The sequence below is a fragment of the Pygocentrus nattereri genome, chromosome 4 (assembly GCF_015220715.1).
Source record: "Pygocentrus nattereri isolate fPygNat1 chromosome 4, fPygNat1.pri, whole genome shotgun sequence".
NCBI classification, from domain to species: Eukaryota; Metazoa; Chordata; class Actinopteri; order Characiformes; family Serrasalmidae; genus Pygocentrus; species Pygocentrus nattereri.
Window position 1 is genome coordinate 43,520,881 of NC_051214.1, and position 24,523 is coordinate 43,545,403.

Sequence of the window (24,523 nt, forward strand, 5' to 3'; positions counted from 1 at the left end):
GAGGTCTGTAAGGTCTTGTTTTGCTTTATGGAGTCTATACATGGGTGTGCATGCCTGAAACCCCTCCTTCTTCCAATGTAACGACCTATAAATTCACGTCTTCACCTTTTGTTCCCATGACAAGGGGTTTGCAATCCCCACCGCCACCCCATCTCCTCCCTGTTCCTCAGTCCTACATCAGTCCTTCTACAGCTATGAGGGGGTGTCTGGCCTTCTAGCTACAGGCAGAAGCTGCCCACAACTTCCAAGACTCCTGCCTCCCTCAGTCTTCCCTCATACTACCAACACCATGTGGTTTGAACTCACAAAATCATTTTTAGAATACAAGTTTCCAAAATTGGAGTTCTGGAAACCCAATGTCTAAAAGGTCATAGACTACCCTTCACTTATTTAATTTCCAGACAAAATGGCTAGTAAGCACATTTTTCAGGAGACATTTCTGAGGAGATAAAAGACAAGATAATCTAATATCCTCAGAAATGTCTTCTAAAGTGAGTACAAAGTACTGCCCTGGTCTGAATATTTACCATATGGTAAGGAATAGTTAATCGTGACCTCAAGTATGTCGTGAATTAAAGACGTGCTGATTTAGTTTGACTAGTCTAAGGGCAAAATATATGGAGATTCCCAGTGAGTGGCAAATTCTGACTGTGATTGTTGGTGAAGCGTGTTGATTTTAGCTTGATTAAAATCTTCCAGAGTGCACTTCATTTGACCTACATCCTTCAATCTTTCAGAATTAGTGTTAACACTCTGCCTAAGCTGGAATGCATAACTGAAATGGCTGGAAAATGACTTGCTTTCATACGAGACAATAAAACTAATGCTAAGACACTAAAAAAAGCCAAACATGTATGTGTTTGTGAAGCCACTGCTGTGTGTGATGGTGTTGAGTGAATTCTCAGTGCTCCTCTTGACTGCACTGTAGTGTTGTGTGAAGTGTTTCTCACAGCCGATTTTCTAACCTCCAGGACACGGACTTGATAATGACGTTCAACATCTCCATGCATCGCTCCTGGTGGATGGAGAATGGCCCAGGCTGCAGGGTGACCCCCGTGACCCCTCCTCCTTCCTGGGCCCCAGAAGACCACCGCTACATCAGTATTGCGGGCTGCGTGCTGGAGTACCAGTATGTGGAGGTGGCCCACAGCTCCCTGCAAATCATCCTGGCTGTGAGTGACCCTCATCCGCCTACTGCTTGTACTCTTTCACCTATACACAGGTGTTAAATGGGTTTTGATACCGAATGCGAGTGTGGGGTGCTGCATCGCTGAAGTGTGTATTTTGTTTCGTTTTGGAGCATGTCAGAACAGCTGCATGGAGTGGTAGCATAAAAATGGGCTATTTAAATCAGTTGTTCATGCTTTCAGCTGCTTGCGAATGAAAGCGTTTGTTCATACTTCACTGAGGCCTCCTGGATGGAATTCCTTTTCTTGCTTTACTTACAACTGTTTTTCTAATGAAGTGATAGAGGCACACTTTAACCAACAGCTGAATCGTGTGTTTACTCTTCAAGAAGATTCAGGAAGAATCATTTGATCATTTCTTTACACATCATAGTGAGATCGGGATGATGTGAGGTTATGATTTTGCGTGATATCTCAGTAATCATAAAGATTTGTGACTTGATCATGAACCACTACTTAGATTTGAACAAAAAAAACAGTATTTCAAATAGGGTGAACTAGAAAATACTGCCTAATGGGCACGGTGTGGTCATTTCATAGTAATTTGAGCTTTTGATTGTCCTGCTTTTATGTCTTTGCAGGGTTTTGAAGTTAAATCTGTGAGAGATCAGACTAGAAGTGGCTACAATAGCTATGGCGGTATGTGTTCGTGACAAACACCCTGTAGGAATTTGCCCAACCATCCAAACAATGTTAGAATTTGCTAAAGTGCTAGGTGGCTTTGAAATGTGAAAAAAGTATATACTCGAAATTTAAGTCAACAAACTAAATTATCATTATATATTATTATTATTATTATTATTATTATTATTATTATTATTAAAGCACATACTACTGGTTTGTGGTTGAGGCAAATCAAAGCCTCTGGTTAGTGTGGGGGCAGGGCTGTAAAAGAACTACTGACAAAAATCTGCAGTAATTCTGATTTTGATTGGTTTGAGAGATCATTTGTCATCAACGTCATCTAATATAAAAAAATACAAATGCAAGTTTGTCACCCCAACAGATGACATGTTTTATGGATTTTATAAATAAAAAACAAGGTAATATATCCTCTACAGACAGCACACCTAAATATGGCAAATTTACTGCACAATCGCTGTTAATTTGCTAAGTTATTACAAGAAAAAACAATGTAAAATATAACAAATATGAAATGTGAGAGCATATTTTTCCCAATATGTTAAATTCAGTATATAAACTAATTGTGCATTTAAATGTGCTGAAATGTGTTGTGCATACAGCAGGAATGCCAAACTGGGGACCTTCTGGGCCAAAATGCTTCAGAAATGAACATTTACACTCTGAATTCAATTCATGAAGGCCTTGCTGATTAGCTGATGAGCTGATTCAGGTGTGTTTAATGATGCAGCGTAGTAAAGTCTGCAGTGTTTTGGCCCGTGAGGACTGGAGCCTGATACATGTGGTATATAGAAGGTGTTTACTTCTTCGATTTTTCCATACTATTGTTAATGTATCATTGTAAGATTTTTTCCCTATTTCTTTATTTTTAGAAGCAATTTTAGGCTGTTTCTATTGTCCCAGATGTCAAAATACATTCACACACTGTAAAGGACAAAGGTTTGATATGCCGATGACAGTACGCGAATTGAAGCTGATATGCTAGCAGTCAGAAGGGAAGCGAGATGCTGCTGGTGTGCTGGTCTCCACGGCTGAGACTTCGTGAAGTGTGTTTATCAATAGGAGCTCAGTGTGTTCATTACCTCCCAGTTTTTGATCTCTTTCATTACTCATGATACCTGCCTTTAGACCCTCTGCAGTCAACAGCCTTACTAAATTATAAACCCTTCTAGGCTGAAACGTACATGATGAATGATGACTGATGTCTTTGGTGACTTAACGTGTCGTCTCACTGCCATGAGGTCCAACTGTTGCTGCTCATCCAGTGTTTCTTTTGAAATCCAGGGTATTAACAGGGAGTTTGGGCTCATTTGCTGCAGTAACAGTATATACCCTTCTGCGAAGAGTTTACACCAGATATTGGAACATTGCTGTGAGGATGTGATTGCAGTCACAAGAGCATTAGTGATGTCAGGTACAGATGTTGGATGATTAGTTCTGTATCACTTTAACTTATCCCATAGGTATTGGATGGAGCTCCATCATTCCAGAGAACACAGTTCCACTGTTCCATAGATCAATGCTAGGGACTTTATACCCCTTTGGCAGTGGTCCCGGTGACCGTAGACTCGTGTGCGGCTGCTGCAGAGCATCCCATTGTATTAGTAAGTCAATTTCTATAGAAAATATTCAGCAGTGTGTACACCTTATATAAGCTGTATTCACTAATTAGTAGGGCGTCTCATACTTTTAGACATACAGTGAAGATTATGATTCACTTAGAGTGTAGATCTTTGCTCTTAGTTGGTCCATGATGAGATATTTAGATAGACACACTAATTAGACACACACCACACATTGTTTTCATGTAAACGCGATGAGTAGGGACAGTTCAGTGAACATACAGGGAATTTCTTTTGTGTGTGTGTGTGTGATTATCATAATTATTTCTAGGCTTGAGTATTTTTGCTATTAACATATCTACACATAACATTCATTTGAATACACACACACACACAATACACTGACTTTTTGTTATGCAAAACATAAACAGTTGCAATTACATTTCAACTGCAAGTCCTTATAGTGTGCAGACTGCTCTTATATGGAGGTGCCCATGCATTTGACACTAGGCGTTTGATTATTCAATTCAACAAAGGCCACAGATCTAATTCATGAACCAAATGTTACGTTGCAAATTTGTCAACATAACATTAAGTGTTCATTTGGTGAATTTCGTTGAAGCAGTATGCTGCATTTATAGGAAAGAGGTATCCGTCTGTTGTAAAAGTATGTCTAATCTTAGATCACATCTCAGAATTAACCATCCTGTGATGTTTGCCAGACTTGGCAGCAGCACACCAGCCTCAAGAGGAGGTACAGCCTCAGGCCAACAGCGACAGCTGGGAGTCTCCAAGGTCTTTGCCAGAGGAGCGAATGTGACAGCACCACAGAACAGGTTCAATTTCGGCTTTCTGTCAGTCACTGGCCTTTTGCTCTGTCAGACTTTAGTTTTTATAGCTTAAACTTGTCTCAGCAGAGTAGCAGTTGGACAGAATCAAGCCTGTACTGTGATAATTGCATTGCTCGGGTCTGTAGCCTCCTCACTAAGCTAACGTTAAGTTTATCAATCAGAAACTCCAAAGAACAGGTGTAATTCGCCTTGACCGGAATTTAACGCAAGGATATGTTGCTTTTTGTATGCTAGTCTTGTTTTTATAAGAATTACTGCAGTGTGGAACGTAAAATGTTAAATACAAATAATTATATTCATAGTTTTTGAATGTCTCTACTGGCCCTTGGTGGAATATTGTGTATCGTTAAAAACCTCTTGAATAGTGATGTATTTGATGCACTGTCTACCTCTACATTAAGAATTTACTCAATCTCAGCTGGAACCTGTTACAGCCGGCTCCTGTGTGTTGTTACACGCTTTGAGATGCCGGTCTTAAGCAGCGTCAAAGGCTGAGTAATTTTACCAGACTACAGAGACGTGCTGTAAATAGCCGTACCTGTACTCAGCCTGGATGCTCGTGTTTGGCTGGTATTTTTAGCCGGAGCACCCCTCTGACAGCTAATGGCTCTGCAGAGATCTTATATCAGAAAACAGTGCAGGAGAAAAACAGCTTCTCGTCTGCGTCGGTGCTCTGATGGAGAGTCCGTTGGGAGCTTTTAGTGGTTTTGCGGTGCCCATCTCCCGAGACTGCAGGAACGCCGCTGTTCCCCAGATGATCCACCCAGCCTCTGTTCTGCTGCAGCAAATCGTGTGTGTCTGTATGCAGAATGCCATATTGTGATTAAATTGCTACGTATTATGATCGTGACATGCCTCATGATATAATACAAACTCACTAGTGAAACACTGATGTGAAATGATTAAAGATTGGCCTTTTATTTTGATATCAAAATATCATTTGTGTTTGGTAAAAAAAACTCCATACCTGTGATTTTCACAATGCATGATATGAATCAGTTGCATCAACGCCGTTTCAGTGCACAGGAGGGTTATCTAAAACTAATTAGCATAATAAATTGTGAGTATCATAAATATTGAAAAAAACACATAGTCCACTACGGCTTAGAGCTAATTTCTATTTTAATTTTAGTGCGGATGCTTTTTTTGAACATTAACTGTAGAAATCTTTAATAAATCCACATATTAAATAATCTAACTTTGAGTAACTCAGCATCCTTTATAAAACCTGTCATTTTAATAAACATTACTGCAAGTATGTGTATTCATGATCTTCTCCAGGGGCACATTTCAGACTGTAAGTTCAGAAGAAAGCTCAGACTGTAAGCAGTTTATAAAGCCACAATAGAAAATACTGCATGTTTTACTGACACGCAGCAGAGACAGTGTGGAATTTACTCTGCTGTAGACTAACAGCCTTAAAGACCCCATTATAACTCTTATCTAACTTTCTCTAAGGTAATATATCCAGTTACTTTTTTTACACTGAAGCATTTATTTAGTTCCATTCACTCAAGCTAAACTTAGTGTAAAGTAAAATGAGCAGAAGGTGAAGTACAGTACAGTGCAAAGCAGAGAGAGCTAACAGGCAGCTTCTTACCAAGGTTCTCTCTGTCGCACTCTGTCTCTCTCTCTCTCTCTCTCTCTCTCTGTCTCTCTCTCTCTCTCTCTCTGTCTCTCTCTCTCTCTCTCTCTCTGTCTCTCTCTCTCTCTCTCTCTCTCTCTCTCTCTCTGTCTCTCTCTCTCTCTCTGTCTCACTCTCTCTCTCTCTCTCTCTCTCTCGCTTTCTCTCTGTCTCACTCTCTGTCTCACTCTGTCTCTCTCTCTCTCTTTCTCTCACTCTGTCTCTCTCTCTCTGTCTCACTCTCTCTCTCTGTCTCACACTCCCTCTCTCTGTCTCACTCTATCTCTTTCTCTCTCTCTGTCTCACTCTCTCTCTGTCTCACTCTCTCTCTCTGTCTCACTCTGTCTCTCTCTGTCTCACTCTCTCTCTGTCTCACACTCCCTCTCTCTGTCTCACTCTCTCTCACTCTCTCTCACTCTCTCTGTCTCACTCTGTCTCTCTGCCTCACACTCTCTCTCTCTCTCTCTCTCTCTCTCTCTCTCTCTCTCTCTCTCTCTCTCTCGCTTTCTCTCTGTCTCACTCTCTCTCTTTCTCTCTCTCTGTCTCACTCTCTCTCTCTCTGTCTCACTCTCTCTCTCTGTCTCACTCTCTCTCTCTGTCTCACAATCCCTCTCTCTGTCTTACTCTCTCTCTCTCTCTCTCTCTCTCTGTCTCACTCTCTCTCTCTGTCTCACTCTCTCTGTCTCACTCTCTGTCTCTCTCTCTCTCTGTCTCACTCTCTCTCTCTGTCTCACACTCCCTCTCTCTGTCTCACTCTCTCTCTCACTCTCTCACTCTCTCTCTGCCTCACACTCACTCTCTCGTTGTCTCTCTCTCTCTGTCTCACTCTCTCTCTCTCTCTCTCTCTCTGTCTCACTCACTCTCTCTCTGTCTCACTCTCTCTCTCTGTCTCACTCACTCTCTCTGTCTCACAATCCCTCTCTCTGTCTAACTCTCTCTCTCTCTGTCTCACTCTCTCTGTCTCACTCTGTCTCTCTCTCTGTCTCTCTCTCTCTCTGTCTCACTCTCTCTCTCTGTCTCACACTCCCTCTCTCTGTCTCACTCTCTCTCTCACTCTCTCACTCTCTCTCTGTCTCACACTCTCTCTCTCTGCCTCACACTCACTCTCTCTTTGTCTCTCTCTCTCTGTCTCACTCTCTCTCTCTCTCTCTGTCTCACTCACTCTCTCTATCTCTCTGTCACTTTTTACACAACACCATGGGGTTACTTGTCCATCATTAAAAATATTCAATTTCCGTCCTATTACCCAGGCCTTGTAGCCACTCTCATGTAGCCACTCTCATCTCTGTCATTTATACTGGGAGTTCTTACTCAGTACGAACTGGACCTAAATATTACAGATGTCCAGTGGTAAACTGGCATTACCCCACCTCCTTGATCCCATCCAAATAGTCCTTAAGTCTACCATTTTAATGATCTGTGTAGTCGGTCAGTGATCTGGTGCAGATGTTCATAATCCTTCAAACAGAAGCTCATCCAAAAAGTCCAAGCTTGGTCATCACGCTATAATAACTTTTGTGACTTGTTAAAGGGCTCGTTTGCATATTGCCATCTGTGAAGTGTGTGTTTCAAAGGTCAGTATTGGGCTACAAATGAATTGGCAAACAGTATATTGTGCAGCTCTACAGCACACCTGCACTCTCAGGTAGACGACTCTGTATCTCTGCGTCTTTCACTCAGAGCCATTTACCGCTAATTACAGACCGGGGCTCCGAGCCAGCGCATGTATCTGAGAGCTCACGGAGCACCAGAATCTTTCAGCATGACTTAATGTATGCCATGTAATTAGGGGAATGTGTTTATGAAACAGATCTGTGTGTTGTGCTGTGTAAATGATAATGTTGAAGCTAACGCGCTTCCCTGGGGACGCTTGCTCCTCCCTTGCTGAATGCGAGGCACCGCACTGCCGTCTGCGGTAACTATTTGCTACACTACGGTGCCAGCCTTTGGACAACCCATCAGCCATTTTACATCTCCCTGTCCTCCCAGACGCCTGCTCCTCGCCCACGTTTGGTCATCTCCCATCTCCTTCCATTGCTTCATTCATCACCTTAAAGTCTGTCACAAGTGATGAAAATAGCCCTAAAGATTAAGAGTTGTATATGAGAACTATTTCTTTGGAATGAACGGTGATGACTGTAATGTCAGATATTTGTTTAAACAATAGTGATGGGTATCAGACAGCTGTTAAGATTTGAATAGTTTTTCAAACTGACATTTATGCTGTAACGTGCTGTAATGTTGTAATGTTGAATATTGATATCTTTGCGAAATCTTTGCATTTTTAATAGATACTAGTACAGTAAAATTATTTGGTACTATGTACATAATGTGGCATTCTGGACCATGCTTTGTATGATAGAATACTTTTTTTGACCATTTTAAAGTCTCTTTAATATGTACATGATATGCGTATGATAGATAGATAGATAGATAGATAGATAGATAGATAGATAGATAGATAGATAGATAGATAGATAGATAGATAGATAGATAGATAGATAGACAGACAAAAAGAGACAAAGAATCTGACGCAGATTGAGCTTAATATATGCCTGGAAGCTCTTTTTCTGTCTGAGAACTTTTATTTATCTGAGCCAAATCAGTCTGTGTAGCATATAACAAGTGCTCTTAAAACAAGAAATATAACCGCATTTCCAAAAACTTGTAAATGTAAATAAAAACAAACTGCAATGATGTGCAAATCATTTAAAACCCTCTATTTCATTGAAATTGCTTCAAAGACAACATATTAAATGCTGAAACTGAGAAATTTCACTGTTTTTTGAAAAACTTTGAATTTGATGCCAACAACGCATCCCAAAAAAGTTGTGATGAGGGCAACAAAATGCTGGTAAAGTGCTAAAAAACACCTGGTGGTTAACTGGCAATATGTCAGAAACATGATATGGGTATTAAAAAGAATCCCAGGGAGGCTGAGTCTTTCATCACTCAGTGAAAGACTGTGCAAGCAAATAGTGCAGCAATTCAAGAATAATGTTTCTCAACATAAATTAGCAAAGAACTTTTGCCTTTCATCATCTAATAATAACATTAACAGATTCTGAGAATCTGGAGAAAACTCTGTGTACAAGGGACAAGGTCAAAAACCAGCATTTGCTGGTCGTGATCTTTGGGCCCTGAGACGGCCCTGCATTAAAAACAGACATGATTCTGTAGTGGAAATCACTGCATGGGCTCAGAAACACTTCTGAGAAACTCGCTAATTAAAACTCTTAAACGCAAAGAAATTGGACATAAACAGGATCCAGGAAAGCTGGCACCTTTCTGGGCCCGAGCTCATTTAAAATGGACTGAAAGGGGGTGGAAAGGTGTCCCGTGATCCATCAAATCAACATTTGAATTTCTGTTTGGAAATCATGGACGCTGTGGCTAAAGACCACTTGGCTTGGTATCAGCACACAGATCAAAAGCCAGTATTCATGATATATATATATATGGTATAGGGCTGCATTAGCACACATGGCATGGGTGATGTGCACATCTGTGAAAGCACCATTAATGCTGAATGATATGTGCATGTTTTGGCAACATATGCTGCCATCTAGACAACATCCTTTCAGAGAAGGCCTTCTTTATTTCAGGACAAAGACAAACCACATTCTGCACGTATTACAACAGCAAGGTCTTGTATTAAAAGAGTCCGGGTGATAAACTGGCCTGCCTGCAGTCCAGACCTGTCACCACTGTAAACATTTGGCACGTTATAAAATGAAAAATATGGCAAATGAGCCCCCTGAACTGTTGAGCAGCTGAAATCCTACGTTAATCAAAAATGGGAAAACATTTTCAAAACTACAGCCGTGTCTCCTCAGTTCCCAAACGCTTACAGAGTGTTGTTAAAAGAAGAGGTTATGAAGCACAGTGGTAAACATACCCCCGTCCCAGTGTTTTTGGAACATGTTGTTGGCATCAAATTCAAAATGGGCATATATTTTTCAAAAAACAATCTTTTTTTTTTCATTTGTTGTCTTTGTCCTATTTTCAATTAAATATAGGTTTTAAATGATTTGCACATCACTGAATTTTGTTTTAGGATAAGCAGTTTAGGTGTGTGTGTGTGTGTGTGTGTGTGTGTGTGTGTGTGTGTGTGTGTGTGTGTGTGTGTGTGTGTGTGTGTGTGTTTTGCACAGCATCACATTTTTTTTGGGAAATGGGGTTCTAACAAAACCAAATCAAATCTTGACATCACAGTCCAAACTCTTAAAAAACTTGTAAATATGTGTATCACACCCCTAAAGATATCAATACACCATCAGTTTACAGTAGTGGATACAGATATTCATCACAGAATAAAATGATGGTATGATTAGATGCTGTTGTGGCAAAGTATCACACGTACAGTGCTGTATTATTTAATATAATTCAGAAAAATCTCTTGTTGTTTTCTGCATGGTTCTTCAGTAATAATAATGGATCAATCAATATCAAGCATCTAACAACAAAACCACAACAAAACCTTGAAATGGCTCCTCTTATTGTAAATGATCTTCGCTCCAAAATATCAAAGCGGGAAAAAGAGGGAGCTAATGTACCTTGTAATTCGCCACTGCAGTCTTTCCGCTAAACATCTTCCATCGTGCAGGTGTGTGCCTCTGTGCTTACTCAGTGCATTTTAAATAATGAATGAGGCCCATGCTTAGAATCTGCCAAATATCATGTAGGAAATGGCTGGAGTTATTGCAAGTTCAATAACATTTAGTCTCCTAAACACAAGTGCTGTTACACCAGGACAGTGTCGGGAGAATGGCTACTGCCAGGATCAATATGACAATGATTGAATTAAGTTCTCTACGAAACCTCGAAAGGAGCGAGGCGTGTGTTTGTGTCAGCAGAACTGTTCCCGACCGCCCTGAGCTCTCTGCTCAGAATCTTCATCACTACAACTCAGGACTCAAATTTCTGTTTTTCTGCCTTAAGGAAATAGTTTGGTGAGAAATCAAAGTAATACAAGTTTCCCCCTTTACCCCTAATGTAGTTGATCAGCCAACACGTCTGAAATTTGCTTCTGTATTTCTACACTGGGCATAAGAAGGTAATGTAGCTAACAAGTAAAGAAGCTTATGTCTCATACTTAATCATGCAAATGGCACACACCAATCATCACACACTTACCTAAAACTGCAAGTTGTTAAGTGATCTCAAATAGACTTGCGATTTAGTATCTTTTAGGACTACAGGCCTGTTTAAACCCAAGAAGGACCATCCTAGGTGCAGCCAACATGCTTGTCCATTTTTTGATACTGTATTTAACCATTGGTTGATAAAGATATGTAAAAATAATATTCTTTTATGTCAGCAACAATAGAGACCCTGGAGAATTGTGACTATTAGTGCTAGGCCTTCAGTTTGGCAATGGCAAAACGTGGTCAATAAGAAAAAAAACATCTATGGGCTTTTTAGCACTAATAGTATGTTAGCACTAAGCTAATACTGGTGCGCATTAACAAAAACAGTAAATCTAGATTAAAACTGGACATTGGAATCCATGTGTTTTATTTGAAGCTTGTAACACACATTAAACATATATTTCATCTTGTATGTGGCAGTATTCGTAGTCAGTGACTTATCTAGAACTTCCAGAAGGCCTATAGTGTTTTTTTTTTATCTCATTGTAAATCAAAACATGATTGGTTCATTTCATTGTCAGTTCTTAATAATGTTAGCAGTTCATCAAACATGTAAGGCCGACAGTTCAGCTCCTGCAGGCCTAACCACTGGGAGAGATCGCTTGGCATCTACTACAGGGGAAAAAAAATCAGATTGGACCATTTTTAATTAATGGAATTTTAAGATCTGAAATCTTATTGTTTCCTATTAACATTACCAATGAAATAAGAGTATTACTGCAATATGTGGTGAGTTTAAATACAACAAGGTGGCCCTCAGGGTTTCCCACTGTCAGCAGTGTAATTTAATAAACATTAACAAATAGTAGGCTCATTAAAACCATTTGTTCAACTCAGAGCAGACCACTGAACCTGAATTTGATAAGCTAGGTCAGATAAAACTAATAGGCTATTAAAAAGACATATCAGTTAATGTCAATTAATGGTGAAAAAAGCTTTTTGCTGGCCAGACGAGCATCAGGTTGAGGTTGCAACAAGGCTGCAGTCCACCGCTCTTCCCTCAAATGCTTAATAATTACATGATAGGTTGAATTAGGTGTGTTAGAGCAGGGAAGCCAGAAGCTCCTGTGTTCAGCTCCTGTGGTCCCAGGAGTGTGGACTGAGAGATACTCCAGATGAACTATCCGAGATGTCAAAAGTATTTATCTTGTTTTCTCTCCCCAGTGACTCCTTCACCCTAAAACAGCTTCCACTCTCAGCTCAATATGCAGGTAGTGACTTGACTTTACCTGCTTGTCTAAGTGGTGATCTAAGACGAATTCAGAATCGATTTTCCAAACGGCTACAGAAAGCCATTAAGGCAAGCCTCTTCTGTAAGCAGCTTTGTTTGGCCAGTGAAGCTGAAAAGACGAGGCTCATAATTGGACTGAGGAAACATACAGCAGCCCAATCTCCCTGCATCACCGTGTGTCTGTTTCCATTTTAGCCCCTTCCTGACTGAACTGGAAGGAAAATGTAAGCCCTTGAGTCTGGATGTATAAACAGCACTGTCAGTCTTCCCCTTCAAATAGAGCTTGGAATATTTGTCTGAATAGGGTTATGTTCATTTGGGTTCCGATAGCGAATATCATTTGATAGATTTTGGTCTCCGTTCACCCCTAGTTTTTTCCTTGCTTTATTCTGAGAAAATGCAGCCCCGATTCCCAAAAAAGTTGGGATGCTGTGTAAAATGTAAATAAAGATAAATAAAAACAAAATGCAATTATTTGTTAATCCCATAGACCCATGTTTTATTCACAGTAGAACACAGAACAAATATCAGATGTTCAAAGTGAGACATTTTACCAGTTCATGAAAAACATTAACTCACTTAGAATTTGATGGCAGCAACTCATCTCAAAAAGAGTTGGGACACGGTCGTGTCTATCATTGTGTAGCATCCACTTTTCTTTTAACAACAGCCTGTAAATGTCTGGGAAGTGAAGAGATCAGATGCTGGAGTTTTGAGAGAGGAATGTTGTCCCGTTTTTGTCGGATGTATGATTCTAGCTGCTCGACAGTCCTGGGTCTTCTTTGCCGGATTTTACATTTCATGAAAAGTTTGCCAAATGTATTCTATTGGTTAAAGGTCTGGACTGCAGGCAGGCCAGTTCAGCTCCCAGACTCTGCGAAGCCAGTCAGTATGCGGTTTAACACAGTCTTGCTGAAATATGCAAGGCTTTCCCTGAAAGAGACGCTGTCTGGATGGAATATGTTGGGGATATGGGATATGTTGTTCTAAAACCTTTATATACAATTCAAAGTTGATAGCACCTTTACAGGTGTGTAAGCTATCCGCGCCATAGGTACTCATGCACCCCATACCATCAGAAATGCAGGCTTTTGAACTGTTCGCTGATAACAAGCTGGATGCTTTAGTGAGTCATGCAGACTCAAGAGAGTCTCTTGAGTCTGCAGGACATGGCGACTGTGGTTTCCAGCAAGAATTTAAAATTTTGATTTATCTGACCACAGAGCAGTTTTCCTTTTTGTCTTGGATTCTTCACAGACCATTTTAAATTAGCTTTGTGAGAGAACTGTGTTCACAGGCAGTTCTGGAAGTGTTCCTGGACCCATGCAGTGATTCCCAGTACAGAATCATGCCTGTTTTCAGTGCATTGCCAGCTGAGAGCCCGAAGATTACGAGCATCCAATATCGACTGTCTGCCTTGTCCCTTGCATATGGGGATTTTTCCAGATTCTCTGAATCTTTTGATGATATTATATACTGTAGATGGTAGGATATCCAAATTCCTTTCCAATTTTATATTGAGGAACATTTTTCTGAAATTGTTCTGCAATTTTTAGATTTTTTAGATTCGTTTTTCACAGACTGATGAACTTCTGTCCATCTTTGTTTCTGAGAGACTCTGCCTCTCTAAAATGCTCTTTTTATACCCAGTCATGTGAGTTAGTTGCAAATTGCTCCTGCAACTGTTTTGTATTAGTACCACTTACTTTTCCAGTCTTTTGTTGCCCGTGTCCCAACTTTTTTGAAATGCGTTGTCATCAAGATCTAAATGAGTTAATGTTTTTCATGAAATGGTAAAATGTCTCATTTTCTGTGTTCTGTTGTGAATAAAATACCTGTTAATGTTAAATCCCAATGGTGTGACCAAAAAAGTAAATTTTCTATTAAGGTTATGTGTTCAAGCCCCGGTGCTATGACCAAAAAAGTACATTTTTTGTTAACGTCATAAGTTCAAATCCCAGTGCTGTGACCAAAAAAAAGACGTTCTGTTAAGGTTATAAGTTCAAATCCCAATGCTGCGATCATAAGTGCTTGCAATGTTATGTTTCCCATTAAACAGATTAAAACCTTTGTACAGAAGTGTGTATACGAGGAAATGTGAATAGGTAATCGGAATGCAACTGACAAAATTCTGATAATTGTGGCCAGCTACTCCAGTAGATGTGAAATGTGCCATGTGCATCTGCGGGTGTTGCATCTGAACATGACACTAAAATTCTCTGAGATGTTGTTTTTGAAAGCTGATTAATGAATAAAACTGATAGAATTTATTTTTGGATAGTTGATTATAAATTTAAATAGCAGGGCAGCCCAAACCCACCGGCAGGCCCAAAGTTTAATTACACACTTCTGTAACCTCAGAATAGCTCAGCCAGTTTGCACTGAAACTCCAGTTAGAAAAGATGTGTCTCAGAGGAAGCACATACTAGCCTTTACCTGACTATCAGGTGAGGAAAGTTGGGTAAAAAAATCTTTCAAGCTTTCAGACAAACAAATAGCCCACAATGGAAATTTGGGTGCTGAAAGTAAAAAAAAATAATTAATTTGTTAACACAATGGCTGTTACATCAGTTTCTCTCCCTCTCTTTCTTAAGCACTCAACTGATCTGCAAATTTTTGGTCTTCCCTTTTGTTACAGGGCAGGCATCTGACAGCATACTAAGTGTTCAAGTAATCATTTCTTATCTCATTTTTATTAATGAATGTAACCTCGGAGGTTAATTCAATGCAGTAGTATGGAGATGGATGTGGCATGTTGAAAGAGGCTTCGATGTGAACTACAGTGATGACAGCTCGATCTTTTCTTCCCCCCACTGCTGACACACAGAGAGATAATTATGAGGATTACAGAAGAGACGTCGAAGGAGCGCTGTCGTCTTCCCGTTAGCCAGTCGGCTCTTTTTCTCTGCTTTTTTCCCCTCTTTGCCGGGGTGCAGGCCACGCCTCACGTCCTGTTGTTTTTCCCAGGCTGAGCAACAGTGCAGCACCTTTGCTTAATGAGGTTTCTCCACGACTAGAAATGGATGTGGAGATTGCGGCTATTCATTTCCACACGGCTCAGACATTAGTAAGGCAGCACGCATCATTACACTGTAAGGAAGCGTCGGTCTGAAAGTAATTAAATAGAGTTGCATGATAATGGGAAGCCCACAGAGTGAGCTGATGTATAAATCTGAGTATGATCTTTTTTTGTGATAATCTTTCTCTCTCTATCTCTCTCTCTCTCTCTTTCTGTCTCCTTTTCTCTCTCCCTCATGTTTTTTTTTTTTTTTTTTGCTTTGTCATTCAGGCAGAACTCTTATGAATCTCATAATGTTGTAATCCTAAGCTGCTTGCAAGAAAATGACTCTGGGTCAGCCTCACGCAGCCCTTATTGCTTTCTCCTAGTATAGAACCCCTGAGTGAATTAATGATTACGCAAGCTGAGGAGGTCAGTGGCCTCACTGATAGGAGGCGCTGTTTTCAGATTCTGAATAACGTGAAAAGCCACAGGTTTCTTTATTGCTAGGGAGTGCGAGTGCATTCTTTACTTGTCTGTTAACTGTAGGGAGATTCACTCACAAGAGGCTGTGAATATTCTGATGTAGCTCCTGTTAGGATGAAGCAATCCGAACCAAAAAATACGCTACATGCCTTGACGTATCTGTAATCAGTTGCATTACACACAATGCTGGAAGTGATCCCTGTTTCCTGCCAGACACATGAAGCAGTACGGGGCTATGCACCTGAAAGTTGCAAGCGGGGGTTAAATGCCACAATGGCCATCCCTCCTACCTCATTGATCCGACGCTGAGGCATCCAGGCTTGTTCAAAGCTCTATATTCTGAGGAGCAGATTGCACGCTGTTTCATTCAGATTGCTTTGTCCCAGCGAATGTGAGTGAATCTCCAAATTTCCCTGTATTATATAACAATAATAATTATAATAATAATTATAACTGATATATCAGTTAGCTGATTATATCGACTGATCTTGACGACTTACAGATCTATCTGTTTTTGTAAAACCTATGCCTTAAACCCAGTAATCACGAAAGCACTGTTGAACTAAAGATATAGATTATACATTTTAAAATACAGTAGTAGTCAATATACCAGTTCATCCTGTACACCAGTTGAAATTCTTTTTAAAGTATTAGATAATATTGATATGCAGATAAATGGAGATAATGCTATGTACAAAAAGTACATTTATTGTCAGAGGAGCAGACATCAGATTTTAATGAGTTAATGGGGTAAAAGCCAGTCTCTTAGGGTTGGCCGTAGCCTAGCATGGAAACTAGTCGGTCTTCGGTGTGAAGCTATGGTGCTCCTCACTTATCCAGCTGCTTCAGGTGATGCTGTGTCTCGACCTACAAGCTGAGAGGCACCACAGCTTCTGGCTTTCATATTTACTAAATTCCAGCAGCACCTCACAGTAGTAGATTAAAGCTTGAGTGTAAGAGACACACATATGAGACAAATGATTTTCGAATGTAAAACAACATTAAGCACAGTTTTTGCCCCACTCAGAGAAGCCACTGTGGCTGTGGGCTTTGCATACATTTGCTTTCATTTCATTAGAGTCAGAAAGAAATACTGAGATCTTATTAAAAGTGAAGAGACATCCAGAATAATATGCCTTTGTTAATCTACAAAAGGTTTACCTAATCATCCAAAATGGTTTTATTAAATAAAAACTAAACATAAAGACACGATACTGCGATATATACTGAAACAGCTAGTAATCTTAATTATACCATGATACAAATTTTTGCCCATACTTAAATATGATATCAATTTTTAGATCTAATATTGAAACCTTAGTTATTGGCCAATACTAATAGGGAGATTGTTGCACTTCACTTAAGATGAGCATCTAAAAGTAGACTATCATGCTCAAACTATTCAAACACTCTGCTATTCCACAGGAAGAAATTCAGCTTACGTCACATCACATAGTATGACCAAACGCTATTTCAGGATAGATTCGTTACACAATTTAATCACATTCATTCTTTTATCCCTCCAATATCCATTCCAATTTTAGCTGAAGTATCGATAGTGCTATTCCAGAGTTTAGGAGCTGTATGAGAAACCAATCTTCCACCAGCTGAGCTGTAAGAGATCCAGGGGGTTTGCAGTAAGCCTGCCTCAGCTGGGTGAAGTGGTCAGGATGTCTTAACACTTAAACAGATTAGTAAGATGCAGCAGAGCTCAGTCATTAAGTTTTAAATATCATAGGCAAGACCTTTTAGTCAGTCTGGTTATCGTTATTGGCCCAGGACTTCAGTACTCCTGGTACTGATGCCAGCGCTACCGAATGTAGCACCGCTGCACTAGCATTAGTGTGAGAGAGCGAGGCACTCTGTTGAAGGAGCATATGTCACAGTGCTCTCCAGGGGTTTGAAAATACAGAGCGGTGAAATCTCTGGCTGTTCTGTCTCTGCATAAAACCCCATCTGCAGCCGCCACTCCCCCCGCCAGCTTCGGGAGTCATTAGCTATGGAAAATGTGTTAATTTACTTCGGGGGGTTTGGAAGAATACTAAGCGATGCACTTGCTGTTCCCAGCGGTGGCGTTTTTGAGCAGTGCATTGTGGGATTGCCCAGAGACAGCAGATAGGGGGAGTGGGGAAACGCTGATGGTGGGTTAACACTTCTCATCTGTGATTAATGCTCTCTCTCTCACCTCCCGCCCTGTGCACTTGTGAGGTCCGCTGTGTTGCTATGCACCGTTGTCCACCAGCCTGAACCTATTACAGCTGATGTAACCCTGCGGACGGGGGAAGAAGCCCGCTCACCACCACTCGTCTGGAAATGGGACTCGCACCTGAAACAAAAGGCTGCTGTCTTCACGCAGCAAATGGACTGTAATATCGCACATTTCAGTGACAATCAGCCTCCCTGCGCAAGCTCCTTTGTGTGGTTTTGCTGAACGGCTGCCTCATATTCATTTGCAGGAGTCTGCCCCTGAGGCACTGAGAAACTGTTCCTGGGCAGATTTCTCCTTCACAGCCACAGGAAAGGAGAGAACATTGGCAGCCAGTGTTTACCACATATTCTCTCTCTCTCTCTCTCTCTCTCTCTCTATCTCTCTCTCTCTCACACACACACACACACATTTGAACATAAGCTGCCTGTCAAGGTTTGGGGACACCCAGGCTTTCCAAAATCTGAATACAAATGTTTGTGTTTTCTTAACATACTTAAGACTAAACAGCTTTATTGTAGGAAAAAAATATTCACTGACTAAAATTGGCAAGTGATATTTTAGTATCCATAAGGATTAAATAACAGATAATCAGTTACTTTGGCCAACATCAATGCAGTGCTGTAGGATCCGTTAGCTAATTCACTGATGCTGCACTGAGGCAAGTTTAGAGGATAAAGACTCAAATCTGAACGAGTGAAATCAAATGACTCAAAGACAGACTGATTATTAAAGTTCAAATGAGAGCTGAATTTTGTGTCTGTTCTATCTCATCTTTTCAGACAGTGTGAAGGCTGGTTGGGGAAGGGACAGGTTTTAGAAACAGGGTAGCATGGGGCATTTACAATTAGCATAATCATGCTTATTTATAGATCTTAGAATTCATAATGAGTCTTGAGTTTTAGGGGTGCTCCTATGCCCTTTTTAGTAGTTTCTTGGACATATCGACACTATCAAAAATACTGACCAAAACAGAGTAAATCCAGTTTTCCTATTGAGTATTAGTGACAATGCTATCTTGGAAACGAAGCCAAAGGCCGCGCATTTTTATCCAAGTTTAAGCCACTGAAGGAATCTATTGCTGTGTGATGTATTTAGTGCCGTGTTATATGTCATTATATTCAGGACAATGTGTGCCTGTATTGTGATTGTCTTTCGAACATTCTATTCTGCCTATTTTTGTTTATCCCTACATGGTCGTGTCCGTCACACCTGTCCCTTGTCGTGTATAGGCTGGGGCTATTCTTGGCATCAGTCTGGCTATAAAACTGCAGCAGTCCATTGTTATACAAGCCAGCTAGGTGTCAGGTACCGGCACACAAGAAATAAACTTCAGTTCTCCAGACATACAGCTAGCTCCCTTGTCTGTGACAGGGTTTGGATTCTTCAGAACCAACGGAATTTCACTATGTGCTTTTAACGATAGTTTAATGCTGAAGCTAAAAATACCAAAAGAGCATTAGCAAAGAGCCGTGTTACGTTAATAAAGCAAGCACTTGTTCTTGTATAGCAGTTGATAACAAGAACATTTGATTTTCAAAGGAATACAGGGTGTCCCCAAACTTTTGACAGCGAGGGTACGCACAGACACGGCATTCAAAAGTTGTCCTAGCTTGTTTTAATGTCTTATTTTAGCACAGATTTATTGGCTCAGAGGATAAGCCGTAATAGTAAGCTATTGAGCCTGTGTGAATTAACTTTAAAAACACAACGAGACGATTGAAACACTGTTTTTAGGCTGTAATAATGATATGCGCATGCACAGTAGGACCGCTTGATGGGAAGGGCAAATTGTTAGAACAGTGGCAGTGAGCCCACAGCTTAGCCACTGCATTAGCTAGACCAAGATCTTCCATTAACCAAGCCTATAAAAGCTCTGCCCCATAGCAGTCAATGCAGATCACTGCAGCCTCAAAGTAAAGGCTTAATAAGAGGGCTTTCCTTAGGCTTTTGGAGTGATATGTGAGTCTGAGGACATTACAGTATAAGTAACTTATAAGAGGAAGCTTTAACAACCGTAAAGCTAAAGGAAGAGAAATATTCTACAGTGTGTTATTATTAAAGTAGAAGAATTCTCATCCGCATTGGCATTAGGGTTTTTTTTTTGTCCCTGTTGGTTACCACAGGTGTCAGCTGCCATGGCGATGTAGCGCACCGTATGCTAAGCAGAAGTCCCAGCTAGTTCTATTCACTGTCAAAGCACGGCTTTTGTATTTATACACCGGCCTCTAGCAGGCCCACCTAGATGACAGGGTCCTGCCAGGCTGGTGGAAGTAGGGGTGTCTAAAGAAGACAGCTGCTGGATTCAGTGTCGCCTCATCTCCTGCTTCTCACACACATACGCTCACAAATACAGAGAGCTAGGCTGCTGAAAATGTCTCTGATACTGATTTAAGAAGGTAATGTTGGCTGATACTGTGCAGTACAGTACAGTGTGAAAGTCAGAGACCACCCTTCATTTACATATTTTTCAGTCAAAACAGGCATTTAGTATAAGTTTGCTTTTCAGGAGAAATTTCTGAGGAGATTAGAGATTAGAAGGAAGGACGAAAGTGAAAGGAAAATAAGTGAAAAACCAGGGGTTTCCTAGCAATCATGCGGACATAGTAGACCACCAAAACTGCCCCCATCAGATAAACAGCACTTAAAGACTTCATCTTTGAGAGAGAGGGAAACAACAAGCTCTTCCGTCCATCTTTCCACTGTGAGAAGACATCATAGGGTCTGAAAGGATGTGTAGCTGTGAAGAAGCCTCACTGAGAAAAGGAAACACTTGTTTTAAGAAATATGCTTGGAACCAGTAAAATTACCTGTCAGTATAGTGAGATAATTTAGTTAAAATTTGACTTGAAACATGAAAAGTGTCTAGAAATAAGCTAGATAATCTTATAATAAGTGCATAACCATCTATCCATCCATCCATCCATCCATTTTCTAAGCCGCTTCTCCGTCAGGGTCGCGGGACAACCATCTAAAAATGGAAAAAATATTAGATGAAATATTAGATATGTCGACTAGATTTAAGATCATTTCACTTAACAAGATGCCATTTTTGCAGTTTACACAGTAAATACAAAAATGTAAGTATTACATTTCATTTTTAATGTTTCTGTATGATTTTTTGTTAAGTGTTTTCTGCTGTTTTCCTGGTGCTGAGTAACTTCATAAGCTAATAGCCTTTTTCATAGGAAGTTGAATAAATGAAAGGTGATTTTTGAGAAAAACTGGTAGGGTTGTTCAATGACGTTGCATTAGAAGATGCGGTGGAGCTTTATGTGACTCCATGGAAGCCTGTGCTAGCCTTAACAGGCTTTGATGGAGATACATGAGACACAATGAGACACACAGTATCACTGATGCAAGGTACCATTTGAATGAAGCCCCAAAGCTGCTTAACAAGACTTATAAATATTGGTGCTATCTGGGGGAACATTGATACACACACTCTTTCTTTCTCCAGTATTAGCTGCTCGCAACCAGCTGCTTTGGTCCAGGGTCTGCCCAGACAACCCCTAATGAATAAGCCTATTACAGGCCAGCGAGGCTGATGAGCTTTTGAGAGCATTTTAAATGACACTCGTAATCAATCAGGCCTTGTTTAATTACAGTATGTTGTGGTAGCGATGCTGTTGTAGCGTAGCTGCTTCATGGTCTTGATTGTGAGTATGTAATTGTTTGGAGAAAAGCTTAGTCCAGGGTCCATTAGCCACTACATGAAAGCACCGGGCCGTATTCAATATGAGGCTTCTTATACACCCCCCCTTTACTACACCCCACCCCGAAAGCTCTTTGTATCATATTTACTATATTAATAGCCCTGCTTTCCTGGTTTTTGTGTACCCTTTTTTCAGTGTTTAGAGTGCTGATTGAGTGACTGGATTTGCATAGCCCCTGGAGTGTGTGCACAGCTTTACAGGTTGAGATGCATCGTAGGAGATTCTCCTCTCTCTCCATTTCCTCCGTGAAGCTCCCTTTCGCACAGGCAGCCTGATTGGTCATGAGATGAGCCCACTGCACATCCATTTCTGCTGCTGAACCTGACTCTCCCTTGTTCATTCTTGCACCCATTGTTCTGAGCTACGTGCGGCGGCGATAAGAAAATGAAGGGATGGACATCTTCAAAGAGATCTAGGAGGAAGAAATGGCTCCTCTGTGAAAGGGAAAAGACAAACATTGAACCAATTTGGATGAAATCATTGCAGGAAGGCTGAAAAAGTACCACTAGAAGAGGACCATCTGACAAGAACGTCTACACAGTTTCTTTGTTAATATGAAAAATGGACATGTACCTGGATGTTAAAGAGTAGAATAGGTATTGTCTGGTTATCTAATAACAGTTTTAAGCAGCACAAGAGGAACATATTACACGTTCAAAGGCACATTTACTCTTAGTGCCACGTTTACCATTGATATGCTCACTTCATTAATCCATCCGCATTAGTTTATTTCACTGGGGTCCTGACGAAAAGAATTACCATATCTTCCATGCCTCATTTATCATTATGCAAAAAATCAGTCACTGCCAGGCCTGTATGGAAAACAATTTCTTAAGCTGTCAGTGGGTGACTCGTGCATGCCACGCGTGAGGCAGAGAAGGTATCAGTTTTGACAGGGCCTTACACCCAGAGGGAAGAGAATCAATTGGCCTCATTACATGTCAGTCCCCATAGACACGCATGGAAAGCTGTGGTCCAGGCCAATCGCAATCCTACGCTAATTGTGCTGGAGATGGTGAGTCACACTCAGCGCTCTCTTTCCCCAGTTTCGGCAGAGGTCAGTTCGGCAGGCCGCAAAAACACCACCTCCAAACCACACTCCCTGTGGATTTTGTTGAAAGTCTATTTTTGCTTCCTTTCCTCCATTCGTTGACCTCCCTCCTTCTCCCTCTTGTTGTGGGGAGCGAGGGAGGCATGTGATTGACAGGAGGTCTGATATCATCAGCAGGGCCGATGTGCCAGAGCGTTTCGTCTGATCGGGCGGGGCGACGGGACCCCTATTTTCGAAGCGCCACCAGCCACGCGTGTATGCAGCCGCCAGACGAGACGCGGATTTTATTCCCCTGCTTTAATAATGAGAGTCTCTCCGAGACGCTGGAGTAATCAGAGCTACTGGACTGCTGAGGCAGCTCTAAATAAAGCTCAGAGAGAGAGCATAACACAGAGTGAAAGACAGGGGGAGGGGAAGAAAGGGATCACCTCATCCTTTAGATGATGCACATGTGACTGAATGTTGGAACGTGCAGGATTGAGGCCCTCACCTTTAACGCTTTGAATCTTGAATCACATAGTGCGAGGAAACATGCAATGTACATAATTTTTCCCGCTAACCCTCAAATGTATTAGTCAATTAGGTTTAGCCACTCAAATGTGCTCCTTTAGTATTAGTTGTGTGCTCTGGAGCTATAAAACTAGTATAGCTAACAAAGAGTGGAAGCCCTCCATGTGGTAGGCTCGGGTTTAGTCTCCCGCCCAGGCAAGAGTCACCATAATACACCCGCAAGAGTCCTTGGGCAAGACTAATGCTATATTTGGCTAATATCTGTAACATAAGTAAACTATAACTCTGGATAAGAGCATCTGCCAAAAGCAGAAATGTAAATGTACATTTTAGCCTTGCTTCCCATCTCTAGCTACAAACAGTAATTAAAATGTCTAACTTGAAGACTGAATTATGTCTGATACCAACAGAAAATGCTGGATTGGATATTGAGGGAAAAAAGAATAAATGTGATCTAACAGCACTAGCTCACTCTGTGTGATGTGATGTGGTGTTAGCTGTGTAGTGCTTACGGTGGGTTAGTAGAGTGATTGAGTAGTTTCGGCATGATAACTACTTTTAGATGCTCATCTTCAATAAATGCCTCAGTGTTCAGATATTCCATCTTTAGTTTAGCACAGCAGCTACAAACATTGCGAACGAACACTAGAGGTCAATAACAAAAACATTAAACAAGAAAAGATAGTTAACTTGTTGAGAAATTAATATCAGCTCATCAGTCATCAGCCTTGCTCCTGGAGAATACTTTCTTGCAGAATTTAGTTCCAGCCTGCATCTATCATGCTGCCCTACCTAAGACTAATGCATCTGATCCAGCCGAACAATGACTTCTGAAGAAGTGTATTAGCCTTAGCCAGAGCTTCAGACTGTTGGCTGGAACTAGAGTCTGCAGAAAGCCGGATCTGCTATCCTTCAGTACAAAGAGTTTGGGATCTATAGATCTCTTTCCATTCAGAAAGATATGAGCCTGGTCTTGTTTGACTGCAGGATACAGCCTAAGAGCAGTGCCAAGATGACTGCAGCGTAGGCTTTACTATAAAGACTTGTCAATAGTCCCCCCAAATATTTATTTGTAAATATGTGCACAAAACATCTCTCAGCAAGCTCAAAATGTGTCCATGTCTTCATAATGTTGAGCAGACTTGTTGATGTGGTGTAGGACACACTGTGAACTATTAAACAAAGCTTCACAATGTAGCTGAATGCTGGAGTTAGCTATTTTAGACAACAGGCATTGTTCAAATTCTGACTCCCCTTCATGAAGACATATAGACGCTGGATTACAGTCACGGTTTCTATTGTTTGTATT

The 24,523-nt window shown here is 40.9% G+C and overlaps 1 protein-coding gene across 2 annotated transcripts in view; it reads left to right on the plus strand.

Annotated features, from left to right (window-relative positions):
• The window catches only part of nkain2 (sodium/potassium transporting ATPase interacting 2), a 267,619-nt gene that overhangs the window by 192,774 nt on the left and 50,322 nt on the right, over positions 1-24,523 (plus strand). For both annotated transcript variants that reach the window (XM_017683579.2, XM_017683577.2), the window contains exon 4: positions 972-1,172. In XM_017683579.2, the coding sequence (XP_017539068.1) occupies positions 972-1,172 (201 nt within the window). The remainder of the gene's footprint in view (positions 1-971; positions 1,173-24,523) is intronic.